The sequence below is a fragment of the Camelus ferus genome, chromosome 7 (assembly GCF_009834535.1).
Source record: "Camelus ferus isolate YT-003-E chromosome 7, BCGSAC_Cfer_1.0, whole genome shotgun sequence".
In the NCBI taxonomy this organism is placed as follows: domain Eukaryota; kingdom Metazoa; phylum Chordata; class Mammalia; order Artiodactyla; family Camelidae; genus Camelus; species Camelus ferus.
The window spans coordinates 43,655,972-43,675,846 of NC_045702.1; the positions used below are offsets into that span (position 1 = coordinate 43,655,972).

At 36.9% G+C, this 19,875-nt stretch overlaps 1 protein-coding gene across 6 annotated transcripts in view; it reads left to right on the top strand.

The window, feature by feature from the left end:
- SKAP2 (src kinase associated phosphoprotein 2) overlaps window positions 1–19,875 on the top strand; it is a 290,965-nt gene that overhangs the window by 121,525 nt on the left and 149,565 nt on the right. The window contains exon 1 of one of the 6 annotated variants that reach the window (XM_032483826.1): window positions 18,560–18,855. The exons of 4 other annotated variants lie outside the window; for them this stretch is intronic. In XM_032483826.1, the coding sequence (XP_032339717.1) occupies window positions 18,789–18,855 (67 nt within the window). In that variant the 5' untranslated portion in view covers window positions 18,560–18,788. Of the gene's footprint in view, window positions 1–18,559; window positions 18,856–19,875 lie in introns of those variants that run through there. One more of the 6 variants, XM_032483825.1, reaches the window with a different exon arrangement.

A 19,875-nucleotide genomic window follows, 5' to 3' on the forward strand; every position in this document is an offset into this window, starting at 1 on the left:
GAGCAACGATTATGCACAAAACACAGTGCTAGACTGTGGGGATACAGAGCTACAAAGACACAACCCCACATCTCAAGGAGTGTACAGTTAGGATAGAGACATAGTTATGAATACTAATTATAGTATCAGGCAGAATGTTCAAAAAGAGCACGTCTCTGGGGTTAGAGGATCTGGATTTCAATTCCCCGCTTGCTAATTGCATGGCTTTAAACAAGTTAATCTTATAGAGGCCTGTATAAGATAGAATAATAATGGTGATCAAATGAGTTAATACTTGCTTAGCAAAGTGTCTAGCACATAGTAAAGCAATAATAATAATAATAATAATAATAATAATAATAATAATAATAATAATAATAATTTCATTCTAAAGCAAAATGTCATCAGAACAAGGTGAAAGGAGTTCCTACTGACGGTATTGGGATAAAATTAACTAAGGAAGTGACAATCGAGCTGAGCACCAGAGGATAAACAGGAAGAAGGAACAGAAGGAAGGGGATAGCATTTCAGCATTTCAGACTCCGGGAATGGTATGAACAATGACCCAGAGACATGAATGTTTTTAACTTATTTAGGGGTCAGGTATGCTTGGGGGTTTGTAGTTAGAGGTAATGGCAGAGAGTGAAATGAATCCAAATTGGGGTGTACCTGGAATGCCATAGGAAAGGAATTCAAATGTTATGCTGTTGATAGAGAGAAAAGTTAAGAAGCTACTAGTTGTTACGTAGTTGAGTGGAGATGGGGAGGGCACATGTGAGCTTCTCTGTGGACACTGGGAATGTGGGAAAAACAGTACATACCACAGAGTTCCTGGGAGGACTATATTGCCATTAACTAAGGTAGAACCTAAAAGGAACATCTGGTTTACAAGGAAAATGATAACTTTTGCTGAGAAACTGGTGATTGTTTTAGTTCTCAAGATTATTAAAATTATTTTCTCAAGAAAAGATTTCTTAAGTCAATGATTATATGAATGCTAAAGTTTTAGAAAAAATTTTTTAAATTAACCATTATTATTTTCTTTTTTCCTTTTATTTATTTATTTGGGGGAGATAATTAGATTTATTTATTTGCTTACTTATTTTTATTTTTAATGGAGTTACTGAGGATTGAACCCGGAACCTCACGCATACTAAGCACACACTCTAACATTGATCTATACCCTCCCCCGAAAGCTAAAATTTTGTGTAGCTTTAGAGGCAATAGCATATGAATAATTTGACTTTCAAGTGGCCTGTGTGCCATGCCAGGAAGTCCTGTACTATATAATGAATTATGTTATATATTTTCAGCGCAAGAATCCATTAGCAATATTAACATGCCAGACACTCTCTACAACCCCTCAATGTCCCCTCATACCTTAACAGGAAGTGTAGTATCTAAGGTATGATTACCGATAATTTTCTAGGAAAAATATCTCTTCACATTTGTGTTTATTTAGCATTGCATTTGCTTGAATTACTGCCTTGTGTATATTTAAAGAATTTGTTACTGTCTTATCTATAAGGCATCAAAGGCTGTTACTAAACATTTACATAATGCTAAATTTGGTTGAAACTCAACAAACTGAATTTAAAGTAAAATCCCCCTTTTGGATGGCAGGACTTTTTTCCTCCTTAGTCACAGATTCACCCTGGGATATACCCTTGAATTCAGTGGGTATTGTACACACCTCAGATAGGAAGAAAGGGAAATAACAATTCACTTATGATTCTTTTTGATATTCATTATTATGGTCCCAGTTGGGTGATTTCTGTTACTGCCATCAGCTGTGACCTTGAACTCTGAAGGCTATAAGATGAGCTGGCCAGGAGTTTGGATCAAGGGATTTAATGGAGCCGAGTGGTACACCATTCCTATTGAGAAGCGTATGCCAACACCTTGAATCAGTCTTCCAAGATTAAATGAGTTTAGCTAACAATCAGATATTTTCCCACTGGCTTGCAAAAAAAAGCTTACTTTTCCCCCACCTGCTATTTCTAAGGTCAGTGAGAAAACATCAGAGGCTTGTATCTGGTAATTGTCAAATATTTTTTTTTGTTTCCCTGCTGGGCCCTTCCAGCACTAGAGTTACTGCAGGGTTGTTCATTCATTCATTTATTCATTCAGTATTTTTTATCCTCTTCCTGTGTGTCAGACACTGTGCTAGGTGCTATATACAAGGTGCTGAAGATAACAGAGGTAAAAAAGGTCTCTGCTCTCATGGAACTTAAATTCTATTCGGGGAAGGCAAATCATAAAAACAAAGACTACGAAATAATAAAACAAGGTATGAGATAGTGATTGGATGAGAGGCTGCTTTAGATAGAGAAGTTCAGGAATGGCATATCTGAGGAGGCAACATTTGAGTAGAGACCTGAATAAGAAGGAGCCAGGCATATGAGCATCTGAGGAAATAATAAAAACTTAATTTGAGAGCAGTAGTATGTGCTCGATTAAAGAGGTAGAGCATCACTGATTTAAGGAAGTAGTTACTAGATAAGGGTGGGTGGAGAGCTTGCAGTTAATAAGGGTTTAAAAGCATAAACAACATGTAAACAACAGTTTCCACACCCTTAGGAAAAATATAGAGTAGTGAGGCAAGAAACAACAACTCTTGTCCCATTCTTAGTAACAGCATTTCTAGGTAGACACATTGTTGAGAACCACCATATCAGCTCTGCATGGCTTATATTTGGACTGTAACATGAGAGAGAAATAAACTGCAATCTTGTTTAATTTGCCAATATGTTGGATCTTGTTATGCAGCTGATCTGTATGCTGACTAATAGGTTAAAATAATGCAGGGAGTAACAAGATTGAAAGAAATTTTGAGAAAAGGAAAAAACCCACCTGTCATCAACTTTTTAAATACAACTATCTTAAAATTTGTATATGATCTTCTAAGCCTCATCCACATGCATGTTGTAACATAATTGTAATGAATTTATATACCATTTGACATTCTGATTTTTAGATTTAATCATATATGTTACATATTCTGTTTTAACACAGTTGTCATGGTTATTTTTAGCAGCTTTATGCCATTCTAAAGTTTTGCTGTACTATAATTTACAAATCCATTCAAGGGATACATTTTTTAAAATTAGGTTTATTAACAATCTAGTTTTTGATTTTTTGATGAATCTGGTTTGGTCTATGAGTATCTCTTAAACGCTTAGCTTGAGCCTGAAATATGTACATGTAGATGAGTATAATAAACAATAGATGTTAGCTGGCATTATTATTGTTGTTATTAGGATTGGTCTCCATTGTCTATCCCTAGAAATGGGAAAGTCAAGAATAAGATCTGGTTTGAAATGACAGCCGGGGCAAGTTGGAGGGCAATGATGCAAACAACCTTTAATGAGCTATAACCAATTAATTCTCATGTGCCATTTGTAAGACATCTAGTTGTTAGTTGTAAAATTTGTAAGTTGTGCTTTATTCTTCAGATGTTTTGGGCTGGACTGCCAACTCAGCCTCCTTCTGTTCATCTTTAACCATGTCTCCTCTCCCTTTCCTCTGATTGCTTTACCCCATCTTGGATATTCAGTGTTTCCTCTCTGTGGTTTCAGGCATTTGTGAGCTTGCTTAGTGTTCTGGATGTTCTAATAGAAATGGATCACTAAGAGGAGAAGTCCACAGAGAAGCTTTTAAATTTCTCATTTACTGTTGTTTTAGCTAAAAGTCTAATATGCCATTGAGTAGAGGTGGTAGGGTTTCTCATGTTGGTGGGTTCTTGATGGTAGAATAATCAATTAATTTGGGGTACTTCTGGTAAAAAGTGTATTTTAAATTTTAAAATTAAGTTTATTTTTATTAAAGTGATATTTTAATTAATGTTGCATATAGGTAATACAATCTCATATTTCAAAGACCAGAGAGTATGGAAAAGTATATAGCGGTGTCTCCCCCAACATCCTCATCAACCCAGTCCCCTCGACTCTCCTTGAAATTAACCACTGTTCATGCTTTCTTCCTTTTGCAGTTTCCTGCTGTCTATAAGCCAATATAAATGTAGATTCTGTTTTCCCTCTTTTATCACACTCTTCTGTATCTTAAGAAGCATCTTTTGAAGAAATGGATTTTCAGTGTATTTTCAACAAAGTTGAATAGATAATAGTAGTTTTTGGCAATATTATAGGTGTGATTTAATTTCAAGGGCATATTCAGAGCCTAGAATTTGGAATTATTTTTTTGAAAATTCATTGAAACATTATAAGGAAGTTTCACATAATATACTTTATACTGCTAAAAACAAAAGAACACAGTCAAGTGGTCAGGAAACAACTGGAAAATGTGGAAAATGTGTCAGATTTCAAAGTCCAGGTTTTCACAGCTGTGCAGTACTTGCAGCCCAAGTGTTCATGTCACTGAGACAAAAATACTGTTGCGGAGTACCCCATAAAAGATGTCACATTTCAGGTTTGCACTCTATCATTTCTGAAGCCCAGTACCAACAGTTAAGATCTGAAATCATTTATTTCAAGAGCATAAAGGGCTGATAATATGATACTCTTTTTACCTGTAACAGAAACCCCCACTCAAAGTGGCTTGAATGATATATAATTTTTTCGGTTCATATAACCTGAAGTCCAATGGTAGATTAGGCTTCAGATTGATTGATACAATAATTCATTTCACCAAGGATCCCTGTTCTTTCTGTCTTTGCTTTCTGCTACCAATGGTGTCTAACTTCAGGTTGATTTTTCTCATTATCTCTACTTCCTACAGGAATTGGGATTATTCACTTTTCCCAGATGGAGTGGTGTGGAGTAGGGAAAGACCAGCAAGGAATACTGAACATCAAGGAGTTCTCAGGATCTGCCCTTAGCTGAGACTCAAGAATGAACCACCATGTGTGCACTTAGTGAGTTTTACAATGAATGGATAGAGAGCACTGTGAGCAAGTATGCTTTCCTTTGAGACAACAGTATCTTGCTCAAGATCAGGAGCTTTCAACTAAAACTGCACATTGAGATCACTGTGGAGATTAAAATTGAAAATACTCATGCCCAAGTCCAATTCCCAGAGATCTTGATTCATTTGTCCAGGGCTGGAGCCCAGATATTAGAATTTCTATGATGTTTTTTAGGGAATTTTATGAGTAGCCAGGACTGAGAACCATCTTATAGGAATGAAAGAAGTCCAGTACTCTTGGGAAGAATAAAATAGAGAAGTCAAACATAGGAGTAAGTTGTAATTCTTAATGAAATAATCATAATCATCATCCTAATAATAAACATCTCACATTTATTAAGCACTTAACATAAAGCTAAAAGTAGTCCATTATTCTAATGAAAATAAAGGCAGAATCAGACAACGCACATTTTACAATGATAACAAGAATAAGAAACTAGAAATACCTATACCACATTATCCTCCTTTCTTTACTAATTAACAACACATTTACTAATCTTTGTACATCCTAGTTGCTCCAACTTTTGGATCCACTCCTTCCCCTCTAATTCCACTGTTCTTGCCCTAAATCAGCACATCACAATCTTTTACCTGGATTACTGTGAAGTCTCCTAGTTGGATTTGGTATTTCTTCCCTCCACTTTCTTTCACAAAGCTTGAAAATGAACTGTCTCTTAGTAAAGCTATTACCATATCAGTCATATTATCCCTTTGCTAAAAAAAAAATTTCAAATTCCTTTGCCTGGTCTACTAATACTCTACAGTATTGTCCAAATCTGCACACACACATCCCTTTTTTTTCTGTCTTATCTCACACTTTACACTTTCATTCATTCCATGCTTTAGTCAAATTGAATTAGTCCCTGTATCATAAACACACCTTACTTATTTACCCATTACCATCCTGCTTAAACTACCTTTTGCATATACAGGTATCCTCTACTTTTTAAAAGTTCACTTTATGATGTTTTGCTTTTATGAAAGACTTACATTAGTACCTGTTTTTGCTAACTGAAAGAAATCCAAAGAGGATTTTTGCTTTTTACCAGACAAGGCAAAAAAGCAAAAATAGTGTTTGGCATGTGTTTCACAGCCAGCCATTACAGATGCAGTGCATGCCCCACGCAGGGAGAGTTCCCCGGGAACTGTACTCAGCATCTCAGCATCAGGCCGTCATAGCTTTGAACTGTGTCTGTGAGCATCTGTGCTTTATCTTGATTTATTTTATGCCTCCATGAGCAAGATGTGTCCTAAAGTAATTGCTCCTTTGCTTTACATCACTTCGGCTTAGGAGAGCTTTCACAGAAACATTCTACTTTTGGAGAGTGGGGGAATCCTGTAATATTTTCTCATAATTTAGCTGAAAATATTCTGTTTCTCAGAACTCCATAGCACTTTAACTCAATTTATCTTGTGGTTCATATCTTGTTCTACTGTGCAGTATGGTAATGTGTATACCTGACTTACGTTATAGACTGACATCTCTGCATCTTCCTCTTTGATTATATTTGTTGAATGGATGAATGGACTTTCCAGTTTCTTCTCCTTATGAACTTTAGACTAGCTCTGCATATTTCTATGGTTCCAGACCACTTGAAAGAGTTTAATAGGAGGGACTTGTGGTAAAAATGTCTCATGTTTCAGCTGGTAGCATGATAATATTTAATTATTTTCTGACTAGTTCCACAGTTACTATTTACAGGCATAACTTGGAGACATTGTGTGATCATTTCCAGACCACTGTGATAAAGGGAATATTGCAGTAAAGTGAGTGACATGAATTTTTTGGTTTCCCAAGGCATGTAAAAGTTATGTTTACATTATACTATAGCCTATTAAGTGTGCAATATGATTATTTCTAAAAAAAACCAATGTACATGCATTAAAATACTTTATTGCTAAAAAATATTAACCATCATCTGAGCCTTTAGCAAGTTGTAATCCTTTTGCGGTAGTAACATCAAAGAGCACTCATCACAGATCACCACAACAATGAAAAAGTTTGAAATATTGTGAGAATTACCAAACTGTGACACAGAGACATGAAGGGAGCAAATGCCGTTGGAAAAGACTTGCTCATTGCAGGGTTGCCACAAACCTTCCATTTTGAAAAAACCCACTATCTGCTTAGTACAATATAGGGAAGTGCAATAAATCAAGATATACATGTACTGAATACCTGTTGTGTGCCAGACATACAAATATAATTTATAATTCTCACAAGAGTCATCTTATTCTCATCTTTCAGAAGAGTCAACTGGTACTTAGGATAAATAACTTGCCCAAGTTCCTCCATAAATTGACAGAGCTGAAATTGCAGATTTGCTCTGTTTCTATTGAAAACCATACAGGACAGGGTTAAAGTTGAAAATAGAGATGGAGGCTAGATATCAGGGTATTAGTGGGGTTTTTTTTCCAGCTCATCTAGACAAGGTCAGATTCCCACCTGCTCATTTACACATCAGTCTATTCTGACTTTATTCCCAGTTCTACCAGGAAAGCTACTTCTCATCCAAATGTACAATTAAACAAAGAAAAGCCAAATCTGCATTTGATACCTTGAATCCAGCCCAATCCAATCCTGAAGAAACCATCAGAAACCATTAGAATTTAATAATAGGGACTGAGAAACATCAAGATGAGAGACTACAGAGCAGTTAATGAGAGATGAAATTTCATAGGGTAAACAAAATTGGTATCAGAGCTCAGCCTCTATATTCAGTCTCTTTCTTGCTTCTTACATATTCATTGGATATAGAAATTGTACCTACATGACCTCCAACTTTCAGTTTTAAAGTGAATTTGAATTTGTTACCAGAATATTTCTCAAATAACCAGATTAAATTTTAGCCTTCAAGATGTTTACCTAACATTTTCACTTCACACCCAGAGACAGCATTGCAGAAAACTATGAACATCAGTTGAATAAAGACAATTCCAGTCCTATAGGTTTAGACCTAGAGAATTAAACTTAATGGGAATCTGACAACCTCATTCTAAAGCTGTTACTAGAACAAGGTTATTATTTAGTTCAACAAAGAGGGCATCCATTTTTCTTACTCAAAGTTGTCCCAGTACGATAAATTTCTATCCTAAGTCAGTCTTGTGAAGGCCAAGTGTGAACATAAGAGGTAATAGCAGCAGGGAAAAAGCCTCCTTTAAAACTGTTGAGTGAGAACTATGGGTCCAATTTGATTTGACAGCCTAAGGGACATTAGGAGAGACAGTTTTGGCCATCAGATTTTTATGGTAGAGCAGAGCAGTAACTTTAATCCTCATATAAGCTTCATCTAGTTTTTGGATACTCTGTAGAGTGACGGTTAAACGAGTTCAGGATTGAGATTTTCAGAGTCAGAACTGCTCTACACCACACTTGCTTTTTTGTCTCTGAAGTAATGATATACAACTAGACAAAGTGGCTACCCAGGTACCACAGAGATTTTGTGATGAGATGTGAAACTAAAGATAAACCATTTCCTGGAATCTCTAATATACAGGAACTGCATTGTTTCCAGTGTACTATGCCTTGTATTGATGAATACCTTTGTTAGTCTTCATCTCTGTAGGCTGAGTCTCAGTTGACACATGTATAGGGAAGATACCAAATGGATCATAAATACAACTTTTGCTCTAAGTCAGAGAAAAAATTAGGTGACCAGAATAGTTGGCTGATATTTGGTGCTTACCAGGTTCTCAATATTCAGACATTTAAAAATAATTTCTGTAGGCTTTACCTTTTTCCTTTCCCAATTAACTTGAGAGTCAGTGACTAGATAAAGTAGGAAGTTTAAGTTCAATTTCTAGCACACTATGGCATTACTGTTGAGCAATTTAAAGTCTCTTTATTTTTGTTTTTTGATTTGTAAATTTGGGAGGTTAATATCTTGATCTCATAGGAAGGTTGTGAAACTAAAGTAGATTAATAACTAATAACTATGGAAAGGCTCTGAACAAATAATGAATTACTAAGTATGTTTGTTTATAACTATCTTTAAGGAATACTGAAATGTAAATTAGTACAAACCTTTTAGAAGGCATTTTGGAAATCCCTATTAAAATCCAGACTAATAATATTGGGGAAAGGGAAAGGTACTTTTACTTTTCACTTTATACCAGTTTGATTTTTTTTTTTTTTTTGCATGAGAATGTGTTCCATTATCACTTTTAATTAAATAACTTTAAATAAAGCATACTGGGCTACTTTTTAAAGAAGGAATGCTTAAAGGGAAGTGAATCATTAATGTTAGTCTTTATTCCTTAGAGCAGTTGAAGACCAATCAGTTACATAGTTCAGTCTTAATTTTTATTTTAGAATGACAGCATATTAGTGGCTCAGTTTGCCATGATAACAGCTTCAACTCAGACTATCATATTCTGTATTCTGACCATAGGACGTAAAAGCTCAAATAAAAATGCTTCTGGTCAGCCTAAAAGCACTTTCAAGAAACCCTCAAATGGCTGTGTCTTTCCATCTCAGATTTCTTCAAGCTGCACTCTAGTTGCTAATGCCAGGGAGAGCAACAAGAAGAACCAGAGCAAAAACTGCTTCCAAGTCTTCATTAATGCTGTGATAAATAACCTTCCGAACATTTCTACTATTACAGGAATTGTTGGAAAATCTTGAGGAGAGAGGAAAAAAAAATTAAAACCAACCTAAGAAAGGACCAGCTTTAGTAATATAGAGGTAATAAAATGCTTTAAATCTGTGCTTCACTTTTGTTCTCGGAAAATACTTTATGCTGGAAAATTCTGCTTAAATTTTGAGTATTCTGAAGGTCTAAATCGTCCTTCATCAGTGAATGTTGAATTAATTTTTCATATAAGATTCTTTATAACGTTTTTCTATTTTAAAATAATGTGATAAACAAACTCTCTCATCCAGTTATTTTGCATAATATATTCAAAATGCAAAGTTAGATTATATTAAGAAAATATGAAGGTTCAATTAAACTGCAGTTAAATTTGTGACTAATACACTTTCTTTGGTTAGTCAGTTGATCAGCTAATGCTCTGCTTTGAGCTAACAGAGTGGATTCTAAACCTAAGCCCCTGTAAGAAAATGCAATAGTAACAATTACTATTTTTAAAAAATTATTGTAAACTCATTTCTGAGCCTCCTGGCATATATGAAAAAAAAATAGATGTAGATTAACCTTCCATTATCTGGAGCTTAAAACAGATTGCTAATACTTCTAGTTCAGAAAATGCTACAATTAAATTTGTGAAGAAAGGTTTTATCAAACCAAAATGGAGAAACTAAGTAATAGACTTCATAACACACAAGAACATTCAATCAGGAGAGATGACCAAAGATGTTAGCAGCTATTCAAACAGAAAGTAGAGCTATTCCCTAAAAGTTTTTTTAAAAACAAATTCTCTAGGATTTCAAAGACCAGTGCTGTCATAGATTTTTGTTCTGCTGTTATTCAGCAAGAAGAAACATAGACAACATATGTGGCAGAATGCTAGTCATTCCCTAGTATCCGTTCTCCTCTTCTTCCAGACTAACAGAATTCTTATCTGAGCATGGGATCACTCTGAATAAATACTGCCCAGACCCCTTTGAGCAATGTTGCCATGTAACTAAGTTCTGGCCAGTGAGATGTAAGTGGAACTGTCCTATGACAGCTTGAGAACAGTCCCAAAGAAAAGGCTAGTAGTACATCCCTTTTTTCACTCTTTTTTGACATTCCTCCATTTTCCTGCCTAGAACACAGATGATGCCATCTTGGACAATGAAAACCTCACCTACAGAAATTTTACTCTAAATATAAATAAGGAAAATTGAAACAATTTTGGCAATCAGGAAGAACTTTAGAGATTTGTAGACCAACAATAAGTGGTGCCCTCTGATCTCAGAGTCTCAGTAAGAAAATGAATATGAATAGTGCATTGGTAAAAGTTTAGTGAGTGGATGGTAGGATCTAAAAACAGATGGGAAGGCAGACAAGCATGAATCTGAAGATGGGAAGAAACCCAGAGAGGTTCATCAAAGCTGGACTGCCATAGTTACTGCCTTTGTAAATATGATGTTGTCAAACTGCATTCACTAGTCAAGCCTTCAGCTGACCACTGGCCATTCCACAGGTCTCTGAGAGTAAATTATTGTTAAGTCAGTGAATTTTGAGAGAGCTTAGGCTTCATTTTTTGTGGCAATAAGAGTTAACTGATACAGTAGAGTTTTTGGATTTTCCTCTCTTACTCCTATTCTCCACTTACGGTTATTTTACTGCTAGATAAATAAATAGGTATGTAAGTAACTGCTTTTTTGGTGTGCCTAGATCATTAAGAAGCATGTGTTAACTAACCTTATTTTGTAAATATTTTTCATTATGTATGTATATCAAATCATAACATTGTACACTTTAAACCTATGCAATGTTATATGTCAATTACAGCTCTTAAAGTTGGAAAAATTTAAACAACAAAACCCTACAAGTTTCACCTGCTTGAAGAAGAATGAGGAGAAATTTTTTTTTGTCACTACAGTTAAGGTCATTTTCATTTATACTTATGTGGACCTACTCACTAGTTTTTCAGGCGAGTTGTTTTTCAACCGAAGCTGAGATACATGAAAATAGGACAAAAAAAAAAAAGGGTGTGTGTGTGGTGGGAAAGGAATGAAAGAATACCTGAGTATAATAATATACAATGCAAATTCTTGGCAAATATATAAGGTAGTGCTTAAAATCCTGTAAAGATGTTTTTTTCCTTTGTTTGCTAGTAGTGGGACACTACAGAAAAAAGGGGGAATTTGTTTGAGCCTTTTAAATTTTATTTAATTTTACTTTTACTGGTCTTAAAGTAGTCATTTGTAAAACACTCCTGTTTAATATTGACAACTTTGAAAGTCACTGAAAAAAATTAAATGGCAATTTAATGTTAACAGCTGCTTATGGTTATCAAATCCATCAAAGCCCTTCATGAATATATTAGGCACAAACCCACTGAATACTGTTGCTGAAGACAGCTTGGTATTTTAAAATTGCCTAGTGAGAATAGATGTACTATAATAAGGGGAACAATTCTGATCACAACATACTATTTTGTTTTTACATATAGAAAGAAACCTAGACCTGTTTCTAATTATTTAATGTTCTAAAACCTCTACCAACTTAGCTATAAAATGATCTCTAAAAGTGTATTAAAAATTAGGCTTCATCTAAATTCATGTTTTTAATAGCTGCAACAACAAAACAAAAATAAAATAAAATTCCTGTAACAAAAATAATTATTATAGGTAAGGGTAGAGAAAATTGACTAACTAGTTCATTTGGAGCCAGTGATTGAACACTGATGAGTTCAATCCAAGCCAAGTGTGAGTCCACCAAAGTTTACTAATAAGGCAGTGATGCTCTTCACTTTGACTCTTCTAGAAGACTATCTCTTCATAAAACATTGGTAAGGACACTGTGGGGACCAGAGCTATCCTAAAGAAAGTGGAAGACACACCGCATAAAATATGCCCATGAACACCTTGCTAGTTTTACATAGCTAGTCCTGAAAACACTCCTTGGTAGGGCCATGCAGCCTGCCCTCTCTCAGGATGTTTTAAACTCCAAAATACTGTGTCAGTTATTGTCATCCAGAACCACAGTGTGCTTAATTCAGGTATTAGTCGACCTGACTTCTCTAACCAATCTAAACTAAAGTGCAAAGGGAGAGTTATCTGTCCACTCTCCTAGGTCTCTAATTGGTAGAATTTCAAGGAATGCAGGTTGGGATCATCGGTGGGAGTGGGGTAAACTGGGGACACTTAAATTACACCAGTAACTTGCATATTTATTTTCAGGTTAAGCATAAGGATAACTCTCCTTAAGTCCTTTATGGGTCAAGTATAAAATTGAATTTTCAAGGTTACTCAGTTGGGTCTTTGAGGTAGAAAGCAGAGATTTTGATGACAAGAATTAAGGGGGAGAATCAAAAGTTATTGTCTTTTTATGCATCTGCTTACAGTTCAGGGTAACCTTACCAAACCACAGAGGAGTAAAACAGTTTACATGGAGAGGACGGGGTCTGCTTTCAATCTTACACAGTAAAAAAGAATGAACATTTTCCTACTGCTCACACTCTGGGGACCAAACCTGATTAGTAGAAGGCAAGACAGGAGTTTGGGTGGATCTCTTCTCTGGAGATCACTTAGACTATAATACCTGCCTGTATCACTACAAGAGTAAGGCAGAGCCAAAAAAAAAAAAAAAAAAAAAAAAAAAAAAAAAAGAGTAAGGCAGAGCCATAGTCCAATAGGGCTAGAAGGAATCAAAACAAATATGTTCCTTTACTAAAAGTAGGCAAGGCTAAAGGTTTGGTCTCAGAACCTAGGCAGGAGAAACTCAGTTATTAGAATTTGGATATAAAATCAGAGCCAGATTATCAGGACTGACCTTACAATGGTAAGGTCTCTGAGTATTGAGGGTCTCGATACAGGAAACCAATTTCAGTTAAAGGAGGAAGAGGGCTGTTACCTGGGCAGAGAACCAGGTAGCCTCTGACAAGGCTAAAATGGAATGGACAGTTCTCTCACCTTATTCCTAATTTGTAGAACCCTAAAGATACACAGCATTTTGTTAGGAACTCAAATCCAGTCCAGATTAAATCGCTTATTCTTCTTATATTAAAATGATTGGCTGAAGCAGCAAAATGCCTGAGTATGTGTTTGTGTATGCAAATGAGATGGAAAGCAAAAGAGAATGAATTTCCTTATCTTGCTAAATTCATAAATTATACTAAGATTAGGAACTATTACCTAAAAACTCAAAAGACAAGCTAGTGAACCATATTTATCAGAGCCTGAAGGTTCAGGTAGGTTCTGTATCACATCTTTTAAGGGTAAATGAATTCATATTCCAGAATTCCAGTGAGAATATAATTTTTTTCCTACCAACTGCCACACAATAATAAACTTATACCTATCAGCCCTAGAATATTCAAATGAAGAGAAGGAAAATATTTTTTAAATTTAGAAAGTAGAAACAAGCCTTCATTTCTAAAAAACTTTTAAAAGGGCTTTTACTAGATAAAAGACATAATAGGTTTTAAAAGTTTAAAAAATGTAGGCTACAAAATAAATTCAAATTTTCAATTGCTTTTTTTGTTGAATCCACTCTTACGATAGTATAAGTATATGCTTGGTGGCTTTGCATCTGTTAACCTGAATCTCATGATATTGCTTTTTCTGTCCAAATCCAGTTAGGGTGGACGACAAAAGAGATTCTTGTGTGAGGTTTGCGGAAGTGAAGCAGCAGTCATTTTGTAGCTCACGTATATTGCTTCTTATCTTCTAACCCACTTCACTGGCTTGAGGTAACAGCTGGACCTGCAACTGCTCCATCTTCTGCTGGATCCTCGTTTAAACTCTGACTCATGAGTCAAGTTTGTGTTTAACTCTGCAATGAAGGACCCCAGCTTCTGCAGCGCATCTGTACCACCAAGGTCAGAGGCAGCAAGGGCTAACTTGGGTTTTAGGTCATCCTCATGAACTGTGCTTCTGAATTCTATCTTATCATGAATCTCCTTCATCTTCCCTTCCTAACTCTGCTCTGTGGACTTCAAGCTCCAGCATCAGATGCCAAGATGCAAAGATACAGAGACAGTTTATAGAGACAGTTTAACCACCTTCCACAATTATGTAGGGTCAAATCTCTGTAACAAATTCCTTTATATTATCTATCTCTATCTTGATTCTCGTGGTTTTGCTTCTCTGATTGAACCCTGATAGAAATTGGGATAGTGACAATACAAAATGAAAAGGAGTCCTTTGACCCTGTGAAGACCATTGGCAGGAAGCAGGCTGAGAAAACTATTCAACTGAAAACATAGGCTACCTTCCATGAAAAAGGAAGGATGACTCAGAGGGCAGAACTGAGATCGATGAAGAAATTATTCCAGGTGAGAGTAGAATTTTGCACTAATCAACGAACTTCCACATTTTCCCAGTTGGATTTCAGAATTGCTGTGAACCAGTAATCTCTGTATATGTCTTGTTGTTCCTACCCCTCCAGAACAGGAATGTTTACAGTGGTTATCCTATGCCTGCCCCACTGTTGTTATGTGGGGAGCAGATAACTTGTCTTTTTACTTTGGTCTCAATATTGAGAGAACTGTACTCAAGGAGCTGTACTTAAGGAGCATCATCCATGCTTGGATTTGATTTAGATGATGAGATTCTGGACTTTGAGCTGACACTGTAATGGGATGAAGCTTTGCATGTAGCTTTGGGAGAGGATGGGTGTATTTTGCACTGGGATAGACGTGATTCACTGGGAGCCAGAGGGCTGACTATGGTAGCCAGCTTCCAATATGACTCCAGTGATTCTCATCTCCTGGTATTCACAGCCTTATGCAGTCCTTTCCCTCTATATACCCAGTTTGGTCTGTGTGACCAACAGAAGATGGCAGTAGTAAATTATGCCCCTTCTGATATTAAGTCACAAAGACACTACAGATTCTGTCTTGGTTGTGCTGCCTTTTGGATCACTTGCTCTGAGGAAGCCACTTACCATGTCAAGAGGACACTCAAGCAGCCCTGTGCAAAAGTCCATGGAGTGAGCAACTGAGGCCTTCTGCCAACAGCAAAGGGGAACAGAGGACTCCAGCCAATAGTACTGTAGTTGAACTTTCTTCAAAGCTGATCCTCTAGCTCTGGTCAAGTCTTTAGATGACTGCAACCCAGCCTATAGCTTGACTGTAACCTCATGAGACTCTGAGCCAGAGCCATCCAGCTACACTGATCATGGATTGCTGACCATCAGAAACTGGGTGAGATACTAAATGTTTGTTTTAAGCTAAGTTTTGTAATGTAGCAACAGATAACTGACACAGTGCCTAAGTATAAAAATAATCTTTCTTCCACATGCCTATGAAAGCCAAATAAAGATAAGAGAGGCAGAGAAAAGTAAATTGTTTTAGCTCACTGTTTTCCTTCAATGCTCATTTAGATTCTTTTAAAACTAAGCCTATGGGCAAGTAATTATTCAGCTAAGCTAAATTTGGAAAATGTAAGGAAGGGGGTTAGCTTTAGTTATAAGGAAAAATATATGTATACACACATATACACATATCTTCTTTGAACTGAAGGATTTACTTTTTTTTAAATTGAAGTACAGTCAGTTATAATGTCAATTTCTTGTGTACAGCACAATGTCCCAGTCATGCATATACATACATATATTCATTTCATATTCCTTTTCATTAAAGGTTATTGCAAGATATTGAATATAGTTCCCTGTGCTATACAGAAAAAACTTTTTTTGAAGGATTTACTTTTGAAAAGATAAATTATGAGATATTTTCCAGAATGTAGTCTTTTCTTGGCAGAATGGTAAGGAAGCTTAGGCTGTCTCTCTCAGGTTCAGATTTAAAGTTTCATTTATTGTTCCTTTTTACAAAATATGACTAGTTTAAAGAATGTGAAGTATGATTTGATTTCTTTCCTACTTTTGTTATAGAAACGTTTGGAAACAAAAATATTTCTTCTAGCCTCTCTCTATTTCTCTTTGTGTCTTATAATCAATTTCAGTAACTTTAACAATAAACGTAAAAATGATAGAGTATACAAAGCATTGCCCAAGTGAATCCATCAGGAACCTGTGTCTGAGAATGGTTTCCTAAATAGGGGAAATGTGTTTCATACAAAGAGTCCATTTTCTGTTATTGCCTTTTTTATTTGGACTACAAGATGCTATATATTTTAAGGCAATCTTAATAGTTTCCTGTCTCTCACTAACAAAAATGACTTGTCATAATGAGCAGTGTAGACAGTGTCCATTTGATCCACTCCAGAAAGCTGTCTATTTGATACAAGAGTAAATCACCTCAATTCCTTTCTGGAATGAGTGGAGTGTAAATAAATAAATGAGACACAAGAATAATAAAAAAAAATCTGGTCAGTTCTATCAGAAAGAAACAAAGGATAGGAACATTTGGATGCCTAGTTTAATAAAAAATGTGACAAGACAAAGAATTGTATTTGATAACTGTAAAGGGAGGAAGAATCACTAATATGTCCATAAAATATTTTCTTCTTTCTTTAGGAAGGAATATAATTTTGCAGTTTAAGAATAATAATTCTCAATTCTTTGAAGTTGGAGGACCTGTGTTGTAAAATGACTTTTTATTTATTTTTACCTCCACCCAAAAGAATTCTAATTTTCAGAGATTTTTTTTTTATAATTCATCACTCTAAATCTGAGTAGGAATTTCAGATTCCATTTTAGGGAATAAGTTTGTTTTGGGGGTCTTTTTTTGTTGTTATTTTGTATGTTTTACTTCAATTGTAAAGTTTTTGTCTTGTTTTTTTGTTTTGCTTTGAAAGAACTCCAAAATGTTTTAATTTTTCCTTTTATAATTAATGTTTGATATATTTCCTAGAGAATTACAAAAATGTCTTGCATTTGACTACTTAATTTTTTACTATTACTGTTTGAGATTGTTTTGGTATTAAATGTTAATAGAGCCATTACTGTGTTAGGTTTTGGGTTCCACGTGGGGATGAAAGGTAAATTATGACAAATCCTGTACTCTGTAGGAACTGGAAAGTAGTAAAGTGACTCTCAAAATCAAATCTCAGGATGGTTAGTATCAGAACCACCTACTGGGCTTGTTTAAAATGCAGCCAATCAGATCCCATCCTAAGCAGAATCAGTTTCTAGGAGTGGGACTTCACAATCTGCATTGTAATAGATTCTCTCTGTGATTCTAATACAAATTAGTTTAAGGACCATTGATCTAACGAGGGTTGGAGGGTAGAGGAATAAACAATTTAACACTGCAACTGGAGCCACAATACAATCTTCAAAATACAACGGTAGCATCTGGGAAAGGCCTTTGCCATGGCAGTTCCTACCTGAATTTTATATATATATATATAGTTTTTTTTTACACGCACACACACACTTTATTTTAAAGGCACTAGAACGCGCCTTTCGGGGTTTTAGTAAAAACCTAAAAGAAGATTTAGAGATAGGAGACAATAAGCATTTGTTAATTAAATGTTCAGGTGGGAGTAAACAGTTTTTATAATTCCATTCTATTAATCACCAGCAATTTTATTTTTGATGCTTATAAGAGGTAAAATGGTATCTGTCTATTTAGCTATCTGTGACTAGAATTCCCTGCTCCTCATAGTGGGGTTAATCAGTCACCTCAAGAATCTGAATTAGGCACAAAGTAGTGTTAAGAGCCAATCAGAGTGCTCCCTGGAGCGGTTGCAGACTGGCTTCAATGGAAGGACTGGCGGAAGATGGAACTTTGTTACTATCATTCAATCGGACAAAGAAGGCTATAATAGTTTCGGGTGGTCGAAAATTCCATGTGGGGTACTGAGCGAGGTGTTACTCCTTGGCGGGGCTGTTTAAGGGCCAGAAAGTCTCTTAATCGGGAAATCTGGAGGAATTTCAGATGCCTTAACTTCCGGGATGGTGGAGAAATGCTCAGCAGTTGCGGTGATACCAGTGGCCAAAATGGCGGCGGGGCGCTTCAGGGGCCGGATCAGGTGATGCAGCCCCAGTCCGCTCCCTTCCCACCAGCCGCTCCTCCTCCCGCGCCTCTACGTAGTGGTGGGTGTGGCCTGCCCAGAGGCTCTCTCAGAGGCTAGGAAAACCAAGGGACACACATGCGCAGTTGGGGTCCCTCCGGCCTTTCGGGGCTCCTCCCCGCCCATCTCTCCGCCCCGAATTGCCGGGCGGGGCTAGGCCGAGAGTCCAGCAGCTGTAGCGGGGGCTTTAGTGACTTCCTTGTTGTGAGCTTCGGCCCGGCAGTGTCCGGAGTTGTAGCCCCACTGTCCTTCCCGGGACCGCTAGCCCGAGTCTAGGTCGCAGCCGCAACCCCAGCCCGTCGGTTCCCCTTTCAGCACAGATCCTTTCCCCGCACGCCCCGCGCTCCCTAACATGCCCAACCCCAGCAACACCTCCTCTCCCTACCCCCTCCCAGAGGAAATTAGGAACCTGTTGGCAGGTAAAGAGCGGGAAGGGGGCGGGTAACGCGGCTGGGGCGGGGGCGAGGGGACGGCGAGCGGGTGGGGACAGAAGCATTCGGAGTCTCTTCCCTCCTTCTCCTCGCTCCCCACGTCTCTTGCCCGGAGGGAGCGGGACTGGGAGTAGGGAAGTGGGCTCTGAGAAAGGGAGTGGGCGTGTGTGTTGAAATTTGGTGCGACGATGGTGGGGAAGCCCGTCTTAGTGGGCTGCACTAACGCGTCCAGGGCAATTGTGTTTCCGTCGGGAAGACGTCGTGTGGCGGGGGGTGGGAGGGAGAGAGAGAAAAGTCAAAGAACTAGTTCTCTGGTCTCCTGGCCGATGGAGGGGAAAGAGGTTCCTGAGCTACAGGGGTTAGGAGTTAGGGGTTATGGGACCAAAGGATGTGACATATCTATAACCCCCGTTTTTCTTGAACATTCAGTCAATCATATTTGAGACTTTCAAAGAGGGCCTGACTCTCAAATGGCCACTTGTCTTCAGCCTGAGTAACATTAAAACAAAAAAGGAAGGATGTGTTAAAGTCCAACTTCCTGTGTCACACGATGAAATTACAGTACTGCATCTTTGCACCCTCATCTACCCTCATCTTCCCCTTTTCGAGTTTTAAATGACCATTTACAGGAACCTGGGAATTAAAGATTCACTTTTCAAGGCTACTGTGAATCTACTACTAGTTCATTAATGTACTAGATATGGAGATGTGTATTTTCACAAAGGGTCAATAAAAAATTATATTTCTGCCCAAGGTAGAAAATACATCTTTTTAGTGTAGCACATATCTTACCTATCCTGATGCTCTGGAATTCTTCCCGCTATTCACTTTGTCATGTGTACATCAGAATTCTGGATGCTGAATTTTGATTGTTTTGCTTTTGTTCAGTTGTCTCTTAAGTGTCTTTCAATATTTGGTCACAAATAACTGGATTAAAAGGGTTTCTCTTAGATGCCTATGTTACAAGTCGCTTATTTTAACTCTTAAAAAGCAATATTTAAAATGTGA